Here is a 17496-nt window from a genome sequence, read left to right on the forward strand (position 1 = left end):
GACAAAGCCCTGAAAGCCTTCAATAGCTCCAATATCCTGAAACATCTCGCTCGAAACCTGAATAAATTTCCCAATGTTGCCATAAATGTAATTAATTAACCGTCTTAGGTTTCCATTATTTCATAATTGATTGTCTATGAATATTATATCCGAACTGCGTGAAGTCTGTCGTCACATTTGTGAATATTTTTTGAGTTTATATATTAATCAAAATTATTTTTTTGCATGTAAAATTAGTATCAGTTACCATTAAAACCTATTCAGTTATAATGCAAGCCTACACACGTATATTACAATACAATAAAACGTTCCATAGCATTTATATCCGATAAGATTGGTTACCCAACTAACGAATGATTTCAATTGACACAATATGTTACAGTAGACCAAAAGCCCCACACATTTTTTAACATGTAATGGAAATTCACTTTGTTCAGTTCTCCCAATCCTCGTTGGGCTCGAAATCACGACACAATGGGTCGGGCAATGTATGCTTCATGGAATGCGGTCGAATTGTTTCATACAACATTGTCTACCGCTGCTGGCGACATCAGCCATATTTTAGTAGGCTATGGTGCATGCTGAGTAACTATTAAACTACACAAAAGTTGTGGAATCTTGAATTGTAAATAAGCTGTTAAAACTTGAACGCACTGGTTGAAGACTTTTGTCTTCAGGCTCTGAGGAATGGCCGAGGAGAATATGCGACGAAGTTTCCCGAATGCAGCCCAACCCAGTTGGATGCGCCTTGCAGCCTCCTTGTCGAAGTTGCTTCTGTCTAGCCGAATAGTCTGCCCGAGGTAGATATATTCTTGCACAACTTCGATTGTTGCCTCACCAACGGCGACCGGCTCCGGTTTGATGTGAGCATTGTACATGACTTTCGTCTTGTCCAAGTTCATACCGAGGCCTACACGTCGGGAAGCAGCATTTAGGCCACTTAGCATCCAGCTGAGTTCCTGCAGAGATTCTGCCATAATAACGATGTCGTCCGCGAAGCGGAGGTGTGACATGTACTCGCCATTTATACATATGCCACGTCCTTTCCAGTCCAACGTCTTAAAGACATCTTCCAATGCATTGGTGAACAGTTTCGGAGATATCACATCCCCCTGTCTCACTCCACGTTGCAGTTGGATAGGTCTTGTCTTGTGGTCCTGTACTTGGACAGTCATAGTAGCGGCATTGTACAGACATCTCAACACCTCGATATAGCGCCAATCGATTTGGCATCTCTGCAAGGATTCCAAAACTGCCCAGGTCTCGATGGAGTCGAAGGCTTTTTCATAGTCCACAAAGGCTAGACACAGAGGCTGATTATACTCTTCGGTCTTCTGTATAATCTGCCTTACTGTGTGGATGTGGTCTATTGTACTAAAGCCCTTTCGAAACCCAGCCTGCTCTGGGGGCTGAAACTCGTCTAACTTTTGGGCAAGACGGTTCGTGATAACCCTTGAGAACAGCTTGTATACATGGCTTAAAAGCGAGATCGGTCTATAGTTCTTCAGAAGGGTTTTGTCACCCTTCTTAAAGAAAAATACCACGACGCTCTCAGACCATGCCTCCGGTGTAATGCCATTGTGAAGAACCGAATTGAAGAGCCTCTGGAGCTTTTCGAGGATTGCAATACCTCCAGCTTTCAGAAGCTCTGTAGTAATTCCGTCTTCACCCGGAGCCTTGTTGTTTTTAAGCTGCTCATGCATCTATCCTAAATCCGGCTATCCTAATCTCGCCTATGTCGACGTCAGGGATGTCATCAGTGTAGTGGCGTATTAGTGGCGCTCTGGAATCGGTGAGCTGAGCCACAGACTTCTGCGCGTGTGAAGCATAAAGTTGTCCGTAAAAACCTTCGATTTCGGCAAGAACCTCCGGCTTAGAGGCAACGATATTACCATCTGCAGACCTGAACTTCGTCAAGTGGCTTCTCCCAAGTTGCTGAACGAAGACTTTTGACCCCCGATTTTGCTCAATTTCTGCTTCTATAAAGCGTGTGTTGGAGCGACGGAAATCTCTTCGTATCAGCTTCTTTATACGCTTGTTGAGTACCCGTAGTTCTGACGAAGTGTCACCTGCCGACGGAAATTCGCATCTCTGCCTCATAAGCTCGAGTGTCTCGCTTGAAAGTTTAGACTCCTTGCTTTTGCTTCTCATGCTAAAATGTCTGTGGCCCACCTCACGAAGAGCCTTCACAATTTGGATTGTATCCGCGTCAATATCAGTAGTGGTTTCCAGCGATTCGAATCGGCTCTGTAGTTCTCTCTGGAAGCTGGTGTTGCCAGCTCTAATTTGGTGCAGTGTGGGACGAAGGGTCGACTTCACCAGACGTCTCCTCTCCAGCTTGAAGTTAATATTCAGAGTACCTCGGAGAAGTCGGTGATCACTGCCAGTTTTAAACCTATTGATCACTGAGATATCTCTGAATATGTGCCGCTTGTCAGTCATAATGAAGTCGATTTCGTTTTTTGTCCTACCATCGGGGCTTGCCCATGTCCACTTCCTCTGGGGCTGTTTCTCAAAGAAAGAACCAGTGCGTCCTGCCAGTGATGAAGAGAATGAGTGAACACTGACGGTAGGACTAGTCCACCGATTTAAAGTCGCTCAGCGTGCTATGGAGAGAGCTATGCTTGGGGTTTCTCTGATGGATCGTATCAGAAATGAGGTTATCCGTCAGAGGGCTAAGGTTACCGACATAGCTGTCAAAATATGCAAGCTGAAGTGGCAGTGGGCTGGTCATATCTGCCGAAGAACCGATAATCGTTGGGGTAGACGAGTTCTCGAGTGGAGACCACGATCAGGCAAACGCAGCGTGGGACGACCTCCTGCCCGCTGGAATGACGACCTTAGGCGGGTGGCGGGTAGTGGGTGGATGAGGAAGGCCGAGGACCGAGTGTTGTGGCGCTCCTTGGGAGAGGCCTATGTCCAGCAGTGGATGATTATTGGCTAATGATGATGATGATGTTAAAACTTGTAAGAATCTTAAATTTCTATAGTAAAAGACAACTTCAAATCTGTTTGGGAACATACTTCATAAAAAAAATAGGTACATTCTTATCTTAAGAGATTTCAGGCATGAGTGTTTAAAATCTTATTATGTATTTATAAAAGTTTTGGCAATAAGTTGAAAACTTTGAATCAACTAATGACCACTTCTCAAAGTAAATAACAGTAATATTTAACGAAATTTTCTATACAAGTTGTCCTTCACAATGAGAACCGACCTCACTACTGGCCGCCCGGTCATACCCTATTATCTCCTGCACAAAGCGACTTCCAACAATAGCGTCAACAGCACAAGGTACAATGTTAAACAACTTCTAACTTCGCTTTTGAAGTCTTAATTTTTCGTGAAAATTCCTTTGAGATTCCTTTAAAACTTGTAAAATAATTAGAATTCTAAGCAAATATAGGTAAATAGTTCCGGTGTTCCAAGCTCTGCCGTGATGCAGAAATGTTTACATCTTCACACCATCGTTGCCCTTAACATCACGTGAGGTCAAAAAGAACATAAAAACATAGAGTTAGAATAAAAAAGAGCCGTTCCCTACTTACCACCTCCATAAATGTTACACCATGATATTTTGGTAAATAGGAGAAAGTGTGACGTCGTTATTCGATTTACAGTTTTGTGTACGAGCCTTAACACATTCAATGCCGACTACGCAATATTTCGTATGTGACACGTGGTACCATTGGCACTCAATGGGTAAAACAAATGCAGGAGGTGCAGTAACACACTTACCTTCTGCTTGTCGAGGTGCTGCATGATCTCGTCGTAGTCGCCGACGGCCACGGGCTGCGCGCGCAACATCTCCTGCTCCGCCGACAGCCAGTCGCGGATCTGGTGACGAGAGAGAGAGAGAGGTTAGTGCGGATGTGATGACGAGAGAGAGAGAGAGAGAGGTTAGTGCGGATGTGATGACGAGAGAGAGAGAGAGAGAGGTTAGTGCGGATGTGATGACGAGAGAGAGAGAGAGAGAGAGAGAAGTCAGTGCGCGTCTCATGAGAGAGAAAGGTCAGTGCGGATGTTATGGCGAGAGAGAAAAAGGTCAGTGTGGATGTGATGACGAGAGAGAGAGGGATGTCAGTGCGGATCTGAGGACGAGAGAGAGAGAGGTCAGTGTGGATTACTGTGGATTTGATGATGAGAGAAAGAGAGAGAGAGGTTAGTGCGGATCTGATGAGAGAGAGAGAGAGGTGAGATCGGATTTGATGAGAGAGATCTGATCAGAGACTTTGCTAAGTGATTGTGAAGAGAGTAATTTTGTGTGTGCTTACATGACGCGCAAATAGAAGCCTTCTAATTTCGCTTCTACTCATAATACAGATCGATGTGATTTGTTAAGATCATTTCTACCATTTTCGTTGTTATATGTGTAACCGATATTCCTCATGTGGGAATTCCAATTTTTTCTACAAAAGGAAAGACTTCGGGTCCCTTGGAGGTCATTGACGGCGCACATTCTACTGAAAAACCTTTCCTTTTTTCCTCCAGGATTCAGGAAGGATATTCAGGGTAAAAAAATAGCATTCATGAAAAGAAATTGATAAATCGTGGGGTCGATTTCAAATGGCGGATGTATTTACTTGTGTGTTGACGTTATAAATGATGAATCTTGAAATACATATTATATTGCAATTGTTACTATATGAATCATCGTCTGATGATTGCTAAACTCAGACCTCTCCCAAGAATTGCCCAAGCTCTAACAGCTTCTTCTCAAAACTGATATTTACTAAATGTCTAGACTCGAGTCAGGAAGTAAATTGAATTCTTCCATTCAACAAGTTTGCCGATTGAAGGACCTGCACAAAATCAGGCTGTGGATTCTCAAATATTCTAAAGAAATGGTGCAAATAAAGTTTGTCCAAAATCGCAAAGCAAAAAAGTAGCGACATCTATTCAATTATTTGCGCCACCAGCCCGCTACTAAATGACATCGATGAAAACCTTTCTGAGGTAAATTGAACATTGTTACGATCTCTGTGAGGTGCTATAAAATTATTGGTAGGTAATGTAAAATTATCCTGTTAACCACTCTAGAAAAATAAACATAAAACGGACCAACTTTGAAGAACTCTTTTTGAAACTCATTAATCGGTAGGTACTTTATTTCAAAAAGATCCATGCGGAATTTTGTAAGATCAGAAAATATGCCTACATTTTACAGAAGTACACAATTACCTAATTTTTACTAGGGTTGCCACAGCGCACCAGGGCGTCGCTAGGTACAAAATGTAGAGCGCGATCCTTTATGCAAATTTTAGTACAGCAGTGTTTTATATTTATAGTCTAGGGACAAAGAGCTGGCATTTAGTTCCAGACCTTCAGGCTCCCAGGGGTCAGCCAGTGCCCTTTGCGCCGCAGTTACCTACTCAAATACCACTTTAGAGAGACCTTTATTTCCTATTGATTTCCTTTCTTGTAAGGGAATGCTGGAAGGAATGGATCGGGCTCGTGACGTTTTTGTAAAGCTTCTTGCGCCGGAGACCTAAATTGGTTTATTTTTGGGTCCTCATGTGTTGGGTTGCGGTTTATTTTCTGTGAAACTTTTCTTTAAAGCTCGTACACGTATGCATATATTTATTTATTTATTTATTTATTAAGGAACACCAACAGCATACATATAGAACAATACAAAGGTATTTCTTATTATAAAATACTGATATGTATGCCTCATTATAGGTATCCACATCATTCTTAAACGATACTACAACACGATAAGTTAAGTACTTAATCTAAACTAAAGACTAACCTAAACTAAAGATTAACCTAAAAATGTGAAAGGTAACAGTAAAACATTAATATTAATACATTAATCTAACATAACAATGTGAGCAAAAAAGTAGAACAGAGATGTAGGTATGAACCCAATAAATAAGATTTAACTTTTATTTTTATTTTGAAAAGAATTGTAGTAGTTTGGTTTTGAAACAGTTAAGGCTGTCGTGGAAGATGTCGAGACCATTCACTTGTGTATTCAAGCTGTTGTACTCTCTACACATTCTACAAACAGGAGAGGTCATACCCGTATTCGTTTTACAAAAAGGAAGGTCCAATATTTTATTTATAGGATACCTAGGGTAACGCGAGGGTACATTTAACGATATGGGTGTAAGATTCGAGACCGAGTCTATGTTATGGTTAAGAATTTTGTGCAATAGGCAGACATCCTGAATTATTCTTCGATCCCGCAAGGTACACATTTTAAAAAACTGCAAGCGAACATTGTACGGACTCCTATGTGATATATTTGGGGCAGAGAACGCTAATGACCGGGTGAACGCCCTTTGAATACCTTCAATCCTTTGGGATTGATTACTATAAAAGGGGCTCCAAGCAGTAGACGCATATTCGAGTTGACTGCGTACCAAAGAGTTGTAGAGTAAGATCTTACACGTAGGCGATTTGAATTTTTTCGTGTTTCTCCTGATAAAGCCAAGCATTTTTGCCGCTTTATTAACCACCGCATTGATATGCGAATCGAACTTCAGACTACTATCAATAAGCACGCCCAAATCTCGGATTTCGCTTACTTCCTCCAGCTGTCTGCCATTAAGGGTATATGTGGACGGTATGACATTTTTCTTTTTCGTGTATTTGATATGATAACATTTATCAGCATTCAAAACCATTGCATTGTCATTGCACCAACGTTTTATTCTATCCAAATCATGTTGGATGAGCATAACATCATTGTTGGAATTAACTTGGGCATATATTTTAAGGTCGTCAGCAAACAAAGAGAATTTACAATGACGAATTTCATTACAGATATCATTGATAAAGATTAAAAATAGTATAGGGCCCAGATGGGACCCCTGGGGCACACCAGACGTTGCAATGTATATCTGGCTTTCGTAACCATTGACTGACACAGTTTGGAGTCTTTCATCGAGATATGACCTAAACCAATCCAACAGAGTCCCATGTATCGAGTAGTGTTCCAATTTTTTTATTAGTAGCTTATGACTGACTTTATCAAAGGCGCTACTGAAGTCAGTATAAACTGCATCAACTTGTGCACCTTTATCAATACAAGAGGATAAGTCAGTCACAAAAGAGACCATAATTGTAGTAAGGATAAATGTACAGAATAGACCCACAATCCTTATCACGTTATCTCACGATTTTATTATTGCTACGTGAATATAGAAGGTTCCTAGAACATGGTTTCGGGAGAGTCTTCACACACACGTCGCAGAGCGTCCAGTGACATGCTTTGGGAGAGGCCTACCGCCAGCAGCGGACTGCCATAATAGGCTGTTGATGACGATGATTATACAATACATATGTATGTACATGTATTTATGTGTGTATGTGTGTGTGTGTGTGTGTGTGTATGTATGTGTGTGTACCTGCAGCACGCTGGTGTCGAAGGCGGCGAGCGCGGCGGCCGGGCTCTGCTGCGAGCGGCGCCGCCCCGACAGCCACTCTGCAACAATACACATACATTTGTTAAAAACAAAGCTTCCGTTTGGGTGGTGGGTTCTAAAAAATTGTATTAGCATGAAGAGGGCGTGAAACGTGGCAGTTTTGGGAAATATTAAGTTATGATTTTTTATCAATTGGTTAGCGCTAGTGGCCTTACATTTCACCTTAACAATAAAATGATTACAGTAGGTGAACGTATGAACTACTTTAAACTGCAATGTGAATATAAATTAGTCTGGATATAACGAAATCCCACCAAACCCAGAATTAAACATTAGGCTAAAGGAAGAAAAATACGTAAAACTTCCGTGAAATCAATAAAACAAACTAATCTATTTGTTTTAGTCGGAATGGAACGATTCCGTGTCGCACGATCGTTCTCATATTTCAACGACAATTTATTGCCGACATCTATTCTTTGTATACATATGTATGAGTCAGAATGAGATATTAAAGTCTTTTACAACAAAATAACTAACGATATTTTTTTTTTATTTAAAATATACTATTTAAATCATATCTTTTAGTCCTATGTTCAATGATATTAATCAATTGGTCCATTTTGAAAGCCACCATTTAGTAACTAGCAGCGGAACTAGTTTTACTTTCAATATGTAGACTTTAAAATAAAATCCTAGAATCTAAACTTTGAAGTTGTGTGTCATTAAAGATTCATTTACGAGATAAGCATCTCCTGTTTTTTAGTAACGTTTTCTTATGACACCTTTGCCTTATTTGATATTGGGTAAGTATTTCATAACAGTAAGCTTCAGTTTCCATCAGCCTGTTAGTTGGAAGCCGGCAGCAGGTGGCTCCAGGATCGATACCAATCACGAACTTGAACTAAACTTTTGTGTCAAATTCTGCAGAACCAACACTCTATACTGAGGAAAAACGAACTAACGAGAGCAACCGTACAATCGGCACGTTTAATACAACGAGATAAAGTTGGGGCTCGCGCAGTAGCGATCCGAAACTTCGCTTTTCGTCATATAGAGTGGCCCCCCAGCCCCAGTACCTATTGTGTTATAAGTTCTGCCACGGGTATTCCCCTCGCGTTCTCACAAACTACTTTTAATTGATTTTGTCTCTCTATGAGATATTGTCGGCACATTTTGATATAACTTCGACTGTCTTTGTCTCCAATAACTTTTATTGTCAAGAAACTAGCTGTGTAGTTATCGTTTATATCAATTATCAAATACATGATTCATGTTCAACCGACCACAATACACGACGTCATTAGATTCTAGTCGCGTGTGACGGTATTGGCTAATTGGCCAATCACATGTCAGCATTGTGGGTTCACGCGCGACGGACCAATCGGATCACGCTAATGTCTGCGCTGCCCGATCATCTAGAATTGGTTAGATTAGGATGATTATGAATTTAATTAAGAATAACAAATGCTATAAAATTTAGACATTTGTACGCGTAGTGTAGAGCAAAACTATTTAAGTATATTCATTGAAGGTGGTGAGTTTCGTGAGTGAGATAATAATATCGAAGTATTCTTCGTAAATCCCCGATGCCAGAAAACAAAGCTTCCTCCATGTTGGCCATATCGGAGTGCTTAATCCACATTACCCATTTTCCTTTCCGCAAAGGCATGTATTTTTCCATGAAAATGTGCAAAGAAAACACGCACTGAATTCTAATTTAGTTGGATGTTAGATATTGTGAGCTTATATTATCCGCTAAGAACCTACTGTGCGGTTAGTAACTAGCATGTCAAACTACCATACCACTCAATGATTGAATTTATAAAATTTACCTACATAATTTGTGTGTGATGCAAGGTATTAGCCTAGTTATGAAGCCTATACTCTCTTATGTAAAGTTTTTCAGAACACTATAAGTAGAATATATTTCTTTGAAACCATTACTAAAATATCTATCAAATATAAAATACCTCCCTTTGAGTCGGGTATAAAAAGCGAATAAACAAAGGCTGGGGATTCCCTCGTGCTGGTCGTGAAACTTGCATGCGTCGCGCGCGGTGCACACTAAGCACATTAGCGGCCGCTCACTCCGCAGTGTGTAATCAGCTTAGCATTACCCGCGCCGTGCGAGCTGCTATTGACATTCCTATATTTATTATTCGATAACGTATTCTTTCTTTTATTAGAATAGGAGATGGGATCTTTCGAAAAAAAATGCATATAGGGATAGGGTTAGTGGGATAAAAGTGGATGGGCTCGCCATATCCCGAAAGCCATACTCGTATGATAGCGTAGTTACATAAAGATGACACTGGACTGGACCACGTAGACACATAGAAGTAGCCAGAAATTTACAAACTTGGGAATTCTCCCACTCGAAAAATCCTAAACAACGATACAAGTAAATCTCTGTGAAAAATTAAGGAAATTGCTCGTTGTTCCAGTAAGTGGTCTCCTCTCCCCGCCCCCGCCCCGCGCCCCGCCCCCGCCCCCGCTGGCGAGCAGCCAACAGATCAGCGACACCTAAAGAGACCATCTCGGGGTAAGGAGGCACCGAATAATACACTATCGCGTTTAGATTGGACTCCTTATTACCATACTCATTTGATCACGATAGGTAGGTAGTTGCCGATAGCATTTGCAGGACAGCTCACGGTAGTATCGTGAATGTTGTTATCTGCTTCCTCGTACATATACATAATAAACTGGTTGTTTTATAATGGTAGGTATTTTGCTCGAAAATTCGTTTCATGTTGTTTTACATAACTGTCCTAAACAACTTTGTTGTACCGGAAATTGTGACCGCGTCGGATATTAAAATTCAAATTAGACACCTGCTGAATACGTGTTCAACTTTCATATAGGTGCAAATCGAAACGGCCCAACTTTTCATTAGTCGTGTGACCTTTCAGTCACGTCCCCTGTGCGGGGGGTGGAAGGGGGGGGACGTGACTACTGCATGTTGTACTCGTTTTGTGACTCGCGAGTCACGTACTCGGCGGTACTCATATGCGCTCCTCATTATCTGTCTACATCGTGTGTTGGTCGGAGTAGGGGGGCGTAGGTAGCGGTATGTTTTATGCAGCATAAGTTCTATCTGTATCCTAATAACGCGATAAAATCGTTACCGTTAGGTAAATTATACAGTCATCAATCGATATGATTCACATGTAATTTTATATTAATTTTTAACCGACTTCAAAAAAAGGAGGAGGTTCTCAATTCGTCGGGATATTTTTTTTTAATTTTTTATATTTTTTTTTATGTATGTTCACCGATAACTCCGCCGTTTATGAACCGATTTTGAAAATTCTTTTTTGTTGTATTGGGTTGAGCTTCCAGGTGGTCCCATTTTTTTTTCAGAATTTTATCTCATCCCTAAGGGTGGGTAAAGGGGTAAAAACAGGGTATGAATTTCCATTTTGGACACATATTAACCGATTCTAATGAAATTAAGAACGTAAATATAGTTCTTATAACAATAAAATATGATGGTGACCTTGAGCTGATCTGATGATGGAAACGGAAGGCAGTCAAGGGAACTCCTCAACGGTATAGCAACTACCTCGTGTTTAGGCTTGAATGATTCGTATTGATTAGTAGGACTTTTTGGTATCATTTGCATCTTACTTTTGATTAAAAATTATCGCAAATAAACTAAAAACTATAAAACAAAATAATAATTTAAAAAAATAAAAAACCGACTTTAAAAAAACCACTAAAATGTAAGTAATAATTTAAGGTTTACACAAATTATATGTGACAGTACAAATATACCTAAGCAGGAACTGTTCTTTTTTGAAGTTGGTGCCATATTTCTTCAGATTACTTTGTCACTGCACCAACATCAAAAAAGAACAGTTCCTGCTTAGGTATATTTGTACTGTCACATATAATTTGTGTAAACCTTAAATTATTACTTACATTTTAGTGGTTTTTTGCAGTCGGTTTTTTATTTTTTTAAATTATTATTTTTAATAGTTACTGCGGCTTCCGCATCATCGCTAAATCCGCAGTTAAAAAAGCCGTCACACAATTCAACTTTGATTCTATCGTTGTCGTTATTATTTACGCCAGTCACAACTTCTGTTTTAGACAGAACCTAAACAAATGGGCGATGATTGATGAACATGAACAGCACCCGGCTAATAACCGCCCAGCATCAGAGACTGACTTTCTGAAATTATTCTCTATGCGAATCGTAATCGTAAATTAGTACCTAAAAAAAAAAAAAAAAAAAAAAAAAAAAAAAAAAGTAATTTATTATATCAATCATTTGCACTTAAATTAGGTAATTATTAATGTAAAGTAACATAATATTATCATGGTGCAAGGGATTCTAATTAAGTAGTCGCTCTGACACCTAAGGTAAGATAAAATCTTGAGATTTAGGTGTCAGTGCCCTCCAGTATTTGACAAATTTGTGGATAATAAGTAGACATAGCAAGTTCAAAATAATTTACAAAATTCATTAATTCATTTTTTTTCCTGAAATTATACATCAGAATAATTTGAGTAAAAAAATAAAATGAAATTAAAAATAGTTTATGTTACATTAAAATTAACATTTTAAAATTACAATTAACTTATCCTAAATAAAATCAAATTATTGTATTTATTCATTTATACATATAGTTAATAATTTACTTAAGTTCTAGTTATCTAACATGCATAATGTTAGTTAAATAAGGGAGGAGGAGGTAGGGGGGGATTAAATAATAATAATAAATAAGTAGGTAGGTATATGCTTAAATTGGATTGTGTGTTTTTTTATTTATTTTTGGACAGCAAGTATGTTTTCCGTATCTGCATAGTTTTTTTCTAGCAACCATTTATTCAGAGTTAATTTACAATTTATTTTGTTAAGTGGGTAAATAACTACGTGTTTACTTATTCTATTATAAAGAAGTGAACTAACCACTTCAAAGCTTCGTCTAGCAAGTGCTGTATTGCTGGTAGGTAAATCGCAAATAAGGTCTTTTCTACGTTTTTTGGCCACTAAGTTGTTAAACGAGAGAGACGAATGCTTACGGAGGATAGTTTGCAAAATAAATAGCTGTCTGACTGTGAGAACTTTGCATTCTGCATATAATAGACTGGTGGGATGGTGGATGGGTTTGCGAGTCATAACCTTCAGGACTGCTCTCTGTGCACGCTCCAGACGTAACATGGCCGTCTTATCTGCACCACCCCAAGCAGGGATACAATAGCTCAGGATCGATTGTGCAAGTGAAAGGTACACAGTCTTAAGTATTTCTGGGTTTGCAACATCTCTGAGTCTCCTAAAGATATATATGAGCTTGCGCACACGTGAAACCAAAGTGGAGATGTGCTGATGCCAATTGAGTGAGCTGTCCAGTATGACACCAAGATACTTTGTGAAAGGGACTCGGACCAAGTGAGGGCAACCACAGATTCCAGCCGGGCGGTCACACGAATGAACTGCCATGCTAAATTCGTCTGATGACGGCTGGGATGAGACCCTGTGCGCAAATGTGATGTAAGTAGACTTCGATGGGTTAAGTGTTAGGAGGTTATTCCGTAGCCACTTGCCAATCTCATCCAGTGCCGCCTCAGCTCTACTCTGAGTCTCAGGCCAGTCGTCACCATGAACGATAACTGCTGTATCATCCGCATATGTGACTATTTTGGAAAATGATAAGGGAAGATTGCAGAGGCCGTTTATATAGATGAGAAATAAGGTCGGTCCCAAGACACTTCCTTGAGGCACACCAAAGCTCAGGCATTCATCTTCGCTAATGTGTTGCTCAATTTTTACACGTTGAGAGCGATTAGAGAGATAGCTTCGGAAGATGTCAAGCGCAAGCCCTCTCACTCCAATATTTTCTAACTTGGACAGTAAGATAGGGACAGAGACAGTGTCAAAGGCTTTAGAGAGGTCGAGAAAGATCCCCACACACTTCTTGCCTGAATCAAGCTTGTTCACAATCTCATTGGTAACTGTAAGAACCGCGTCCTCAGTAGACAGCCCTCTGCGGAACCCAAATTGTCTATCGGATATTATTTTGTGTTTGTCCAAAAAGTTAACAAGTCTTGAGTTTAATAACTTTTCTAGGACCTTAGAAACCGCAGGAAGTACTGAAATAGGCCTATAGTTAGTAACACTGTCTCTGTCCCCACTCTTGTAAATTGGATGAACAAGTGCCCTCTTGAAGCATTCCGGGAAAATTCCAGTCAGTAGGCAATTATTAAAAATGTGAGTGAGCGGGGTTAATAAGGATCGGCGTGCATGTTTCAAAACAGTCGTCGAGATCCCGTCGCATCCAACAGCAGAGCTATTTCGCAGGCCCAGTATGATGCGTTCAACCTCCATTTCAGTAGCCACGACAATAGCCATAGAATCAACAACACTACCCTGAGAACATGCAGAAGAAAGGCCTGATGATTGAATTGTTCCAAGCTGTTGCACTTTTATGGCTAATTCTTTCCCTATGGTAGCGAAAAAGGTATTTACTTCATTCACTGCAGCCTTAGGATTTTTCGAAGTTTTTAATAAATCTGTTGAGGGTGATGAGGTTTTATTTAAGTATGCTATCTTTTTAATGGCATCCCATGTTGCCTTAGGATTATTTTTGGCAGCATCTAATTGTAGTCTTTGAAAATTTTGCTTTAGTTTTCTCAATAAGTTATTACAAAAGTTCCTGTAACGACAATATATCAGTCTTGCATTAGAGTCGGTTGGATTATTTTTAACATTTTTATGTAATTTATCCCTATGTCTTATACATCTCAGGAGGCCAGGGGTAATCCAGGGTTTTAAAATACGTTTTTTTCTAGGAATTTTTACTATGACAGTATGATCTTTGACAATATCAGACACAATTTTAACCAAAGTATTTGCAGCTTCGTTAGGGTCTTTTATTCTAAATATGTGAGAGAAGTCCGCGACTTTTAAGGCAGTGATTACCGCTGCGGTATTTGTACGGGTGCCCATACTGGGTGGTTTTCTTAGATTTGACTTTGAGTCAAAGACTAGATTGATAAATACTGGGTCGTGATCAGTTATCTTAGTGTCAAGAACAAGAGTTGTATTGTCAATATAACGAGACCTAAGAGCAATGTGATCGAGACATGATCTATCGAGTCTGGTAGGCAGGTAATGCGTGGGCATCAAAGCGTGAGAAGCAAGCATCTCGAGGTATTCATCACAGTATTTGTCTTTATTATTCACTGCGATATCAATATTCATATCACCGATAACTATAACATTATGAACAGTCTTTAAAGAATCCAGCACATTGCACCTAAATACTTAAGTGGCTATATTTTATACAGAAAATGACTTTATTTCAAGTATACGCTTATAATCAGAGATCGAGCCAATATTTGTTTAATTATTCAGTAAATAAATTGCTCATTTTCAAATCAATACACATGTATAAAGCTCTCCTTCACTAATTATAATCTACCCAACGGCTCGCGACACAATGGGTAGATAAGCTTGAGCACATTCAACCCGACTAATAACATAATCAGCGGAGTATTATTTAATCCGGAGCAAATACACAGGACCTTCCCTCGGACGGCGGCGACTATTCTCGAAGCTAATCGAATCATTCTTGTCGGAACCGTGCGACATTTCCATACGAATGCCGACCGACAGAGAATATTGTCGAACACTGTGACATCGCAGAGTTATAATAGGGTACTTAAAATTACAACAAGACTATCCTTTAAGCCCTATATAGATAAAGTAGACTTGAACCTTACAACGTAGTATTACGTATGTTGATTAAGGGACCGTAAAGTTCTGTAAAGCGGGTTTAAGAAGTTGATGTTGATGATGGATTTAGGGATTGTTATTATGAAGTTCATATATTTAACTAGTATTCAACTAGGGTATTAGGTATTTTATAGAATATATAACTTTGATCATTAAGGTTTCCAAATAGTTTCACAAAAAACAGTTCACGGATTTTCCAGATATATACCGTTGAATGTGGTTGAACCACCGTGAGCCCCAATCAAAATAACGGTAAAAAATCTCGCAATGACAAGAGTTACGAGTACAGGAAGTTAGTAGTTTTTATTCATAAAGTTTCAATGAAAAACTAAATAAGAAGTAAAAGTGCCGTAAATCTGTTCGAGTGTGAACTAGCGACAACAGAGAGGCGCCGAGCGATCGCCAACTTCGAACATACGTCACTCACGACTCACGGTAAACGTCAAGTAAATTACGTCACGACACGAAAGATATACGAATTACCCCGTGGAATTACTTCATGAGCGAAATGATTCTAAATTAAAAAGCATGATAAATTATATAAAAAATATAACAAATATGAGAATAGATCAACGGATAGAATTTAAAAAATTTAAGTCTAGTATTTACATGCTTTATCGTTATTATTATGATTTTGCATTATAATGTGATTATAAGTCGTCGCTATCATGCGAAAACCAATTGTCTCCATTCATCTTCATCTGCAAAAACCCTATAAAATTTATACTTCAAATATGGCTTTTCGTAGTATAGCTACGATGTTTTTACAGTAGCTACGTAAAACTTAGTTTTGACCTGATTAAAACTGAATATTCAAATGCTAAGCAAACCTAAGTACCTGGCCAGTTCCCGTGAAATTTCCCACGAGATGGTAAAAATTGCACCGCTCGAGAAGCATGGCTTAAATCAACTTAATTTGCATACGAGTGCAGCGACGCGGCGCGCCGAGTGGTTCGCGAGCCAGCGGTTATGAGAACCACGAAATCGGAAAATTAACTGACGTGTAGCAACCCTGGCCAGATTAACTGATGTGTGGCAACCCTGGCTAGACGCAGGGGCGGGCAGGCTATTCACATTTGCTTATTATTATAATTACGGTGGAAATAATATTGTCTCTACTTTATTTTCATTAGCTGTTACACTGCACGGATGTTATTTAACACTGTTATTTTGTGAATTGCAATATTTTCATCACATTTGTTTTGTTGTTGTTAAATATGTTATTATTTACTCACTATGACTGCTCACGATGCTGTAACATTAATACTAGTAATAAAGCTCTCAAATTAAACAATGCCTATCGCTAACTGCACGTAACAATTGAGCAGTTAAACGACTGCAATGGAAGGCTTTTGTAAAACGCCCTCAAATGTCTGTCGCTAGTGACAGCCCTGGCCACGCCCTGGCTCTGGACCACTTGCGAGGTTTGCCTAGACGCTACACGCACCGTGCACTAGGGGGTTACTCTATATTACGAAAAACTAAGTTTCGGAGCGCTGCTCCGTGAACCACGACTCTATCTCGTTGTATTAAACGTGCCTATTCCACGACAGCTCCCGATCGTTAGTTTTTCGTCAGTATAAAGTACCCTCGTGGGCCCGGGGCAGTAAACGTGTGTACTGGGCGCGGGCAAGCATGCGGGCGAGAGCATACACCGGCCAGACCGCCCTACCTCGGGTATAATGTAACATTCCGCAACATATATTCCTGGTTTCATACCCGTGAACTGTGGGTGCCGGTTTGTTCTGTAACCGTAAACGAAAAGATACCTAATAGATGACACTTGTTTGATTTTTTTAGGTTTTTAGTTACAATCATTATATGTCTGGATTTGCTACGCATACATTACATACCAGTACGTAGTACACTTTCAAAATGTACTTATAAACTAGGAACAATTCGCATTAAAATTCTAGGTCCGTAGTAACTTGTCACTTCGGCAGCACTTCAATAAGTACCTCTCAAGTTCTCAACCCCTTGTCATTGGATTAGAGCTTCCTGAAGGATGTCCAATTAACATTCTCGGCTGGTCCCGCAGACGGCGGCTGGTCCCGTGAAGGCGTCGGGCATTTTGTAAAATCGCGGAATGTTTGCGGAAAAACTAGGTTAAGTCGATAATGGCGCCTTTCAGCTGTAATTGCTGTAAAAGGTTTGTAAAACAGCGCTAAATGCTTTTTAGATAATGGTTTGGCAGCTCACAATCAAGTCATAACTTGGGGTATAACGGACCATTCCATAACTTCAAATCAATGAGGATGTTGTACCTATGTTAAAAGAAAATAAACTTATCTTCTGCAAAATACATTAAAAGTAAATGCTTGTTCAAGTAAATAAGTCAACCCACAGCAATGCTATAAAACCAACACAAGTAAAACCCA

General features: G+C 39.6%; 1 protein-coding gene across 1 annotated transcript in view; it reads right to left on the reverse strand.

The window, feature by feature from the left end:
• Nucleotides 1–17496, reverse strand: part of LOC105383499 (dystrophin) — a 401823-nt gene that overhangs the window by 335188 nt on the left and 49139 nt on the right. Inside the window, exons 10-11 of the mRNA XM_048622310.1 lie at nt 7357–7433; nt 3740–3838 (exon numbers count right to left, since the gene is read on the reverse strand). Of these exons, the coding sequence (XP_048478267.1) occupies nt 3740–3838; nt 7357–7433 (176 nt within the window). The remainder of the gene's footprint in view (nt 1–3739; nt 3839–7356; nt 7434–17496) is intronic.

This window comes from Plutella xylostella, chromosome 7 (genome assembly GCF_932276165.1).
Source record: "Plutella xylostella chromosome 7, ilPluXylo3.1, whole genome shotgun sequence".
NCBI lineage: Eukaryota > Metazoa > Arthropoda > Insecta > Lepidoptera > Plutellidae > Plutella > Plutella xylostella.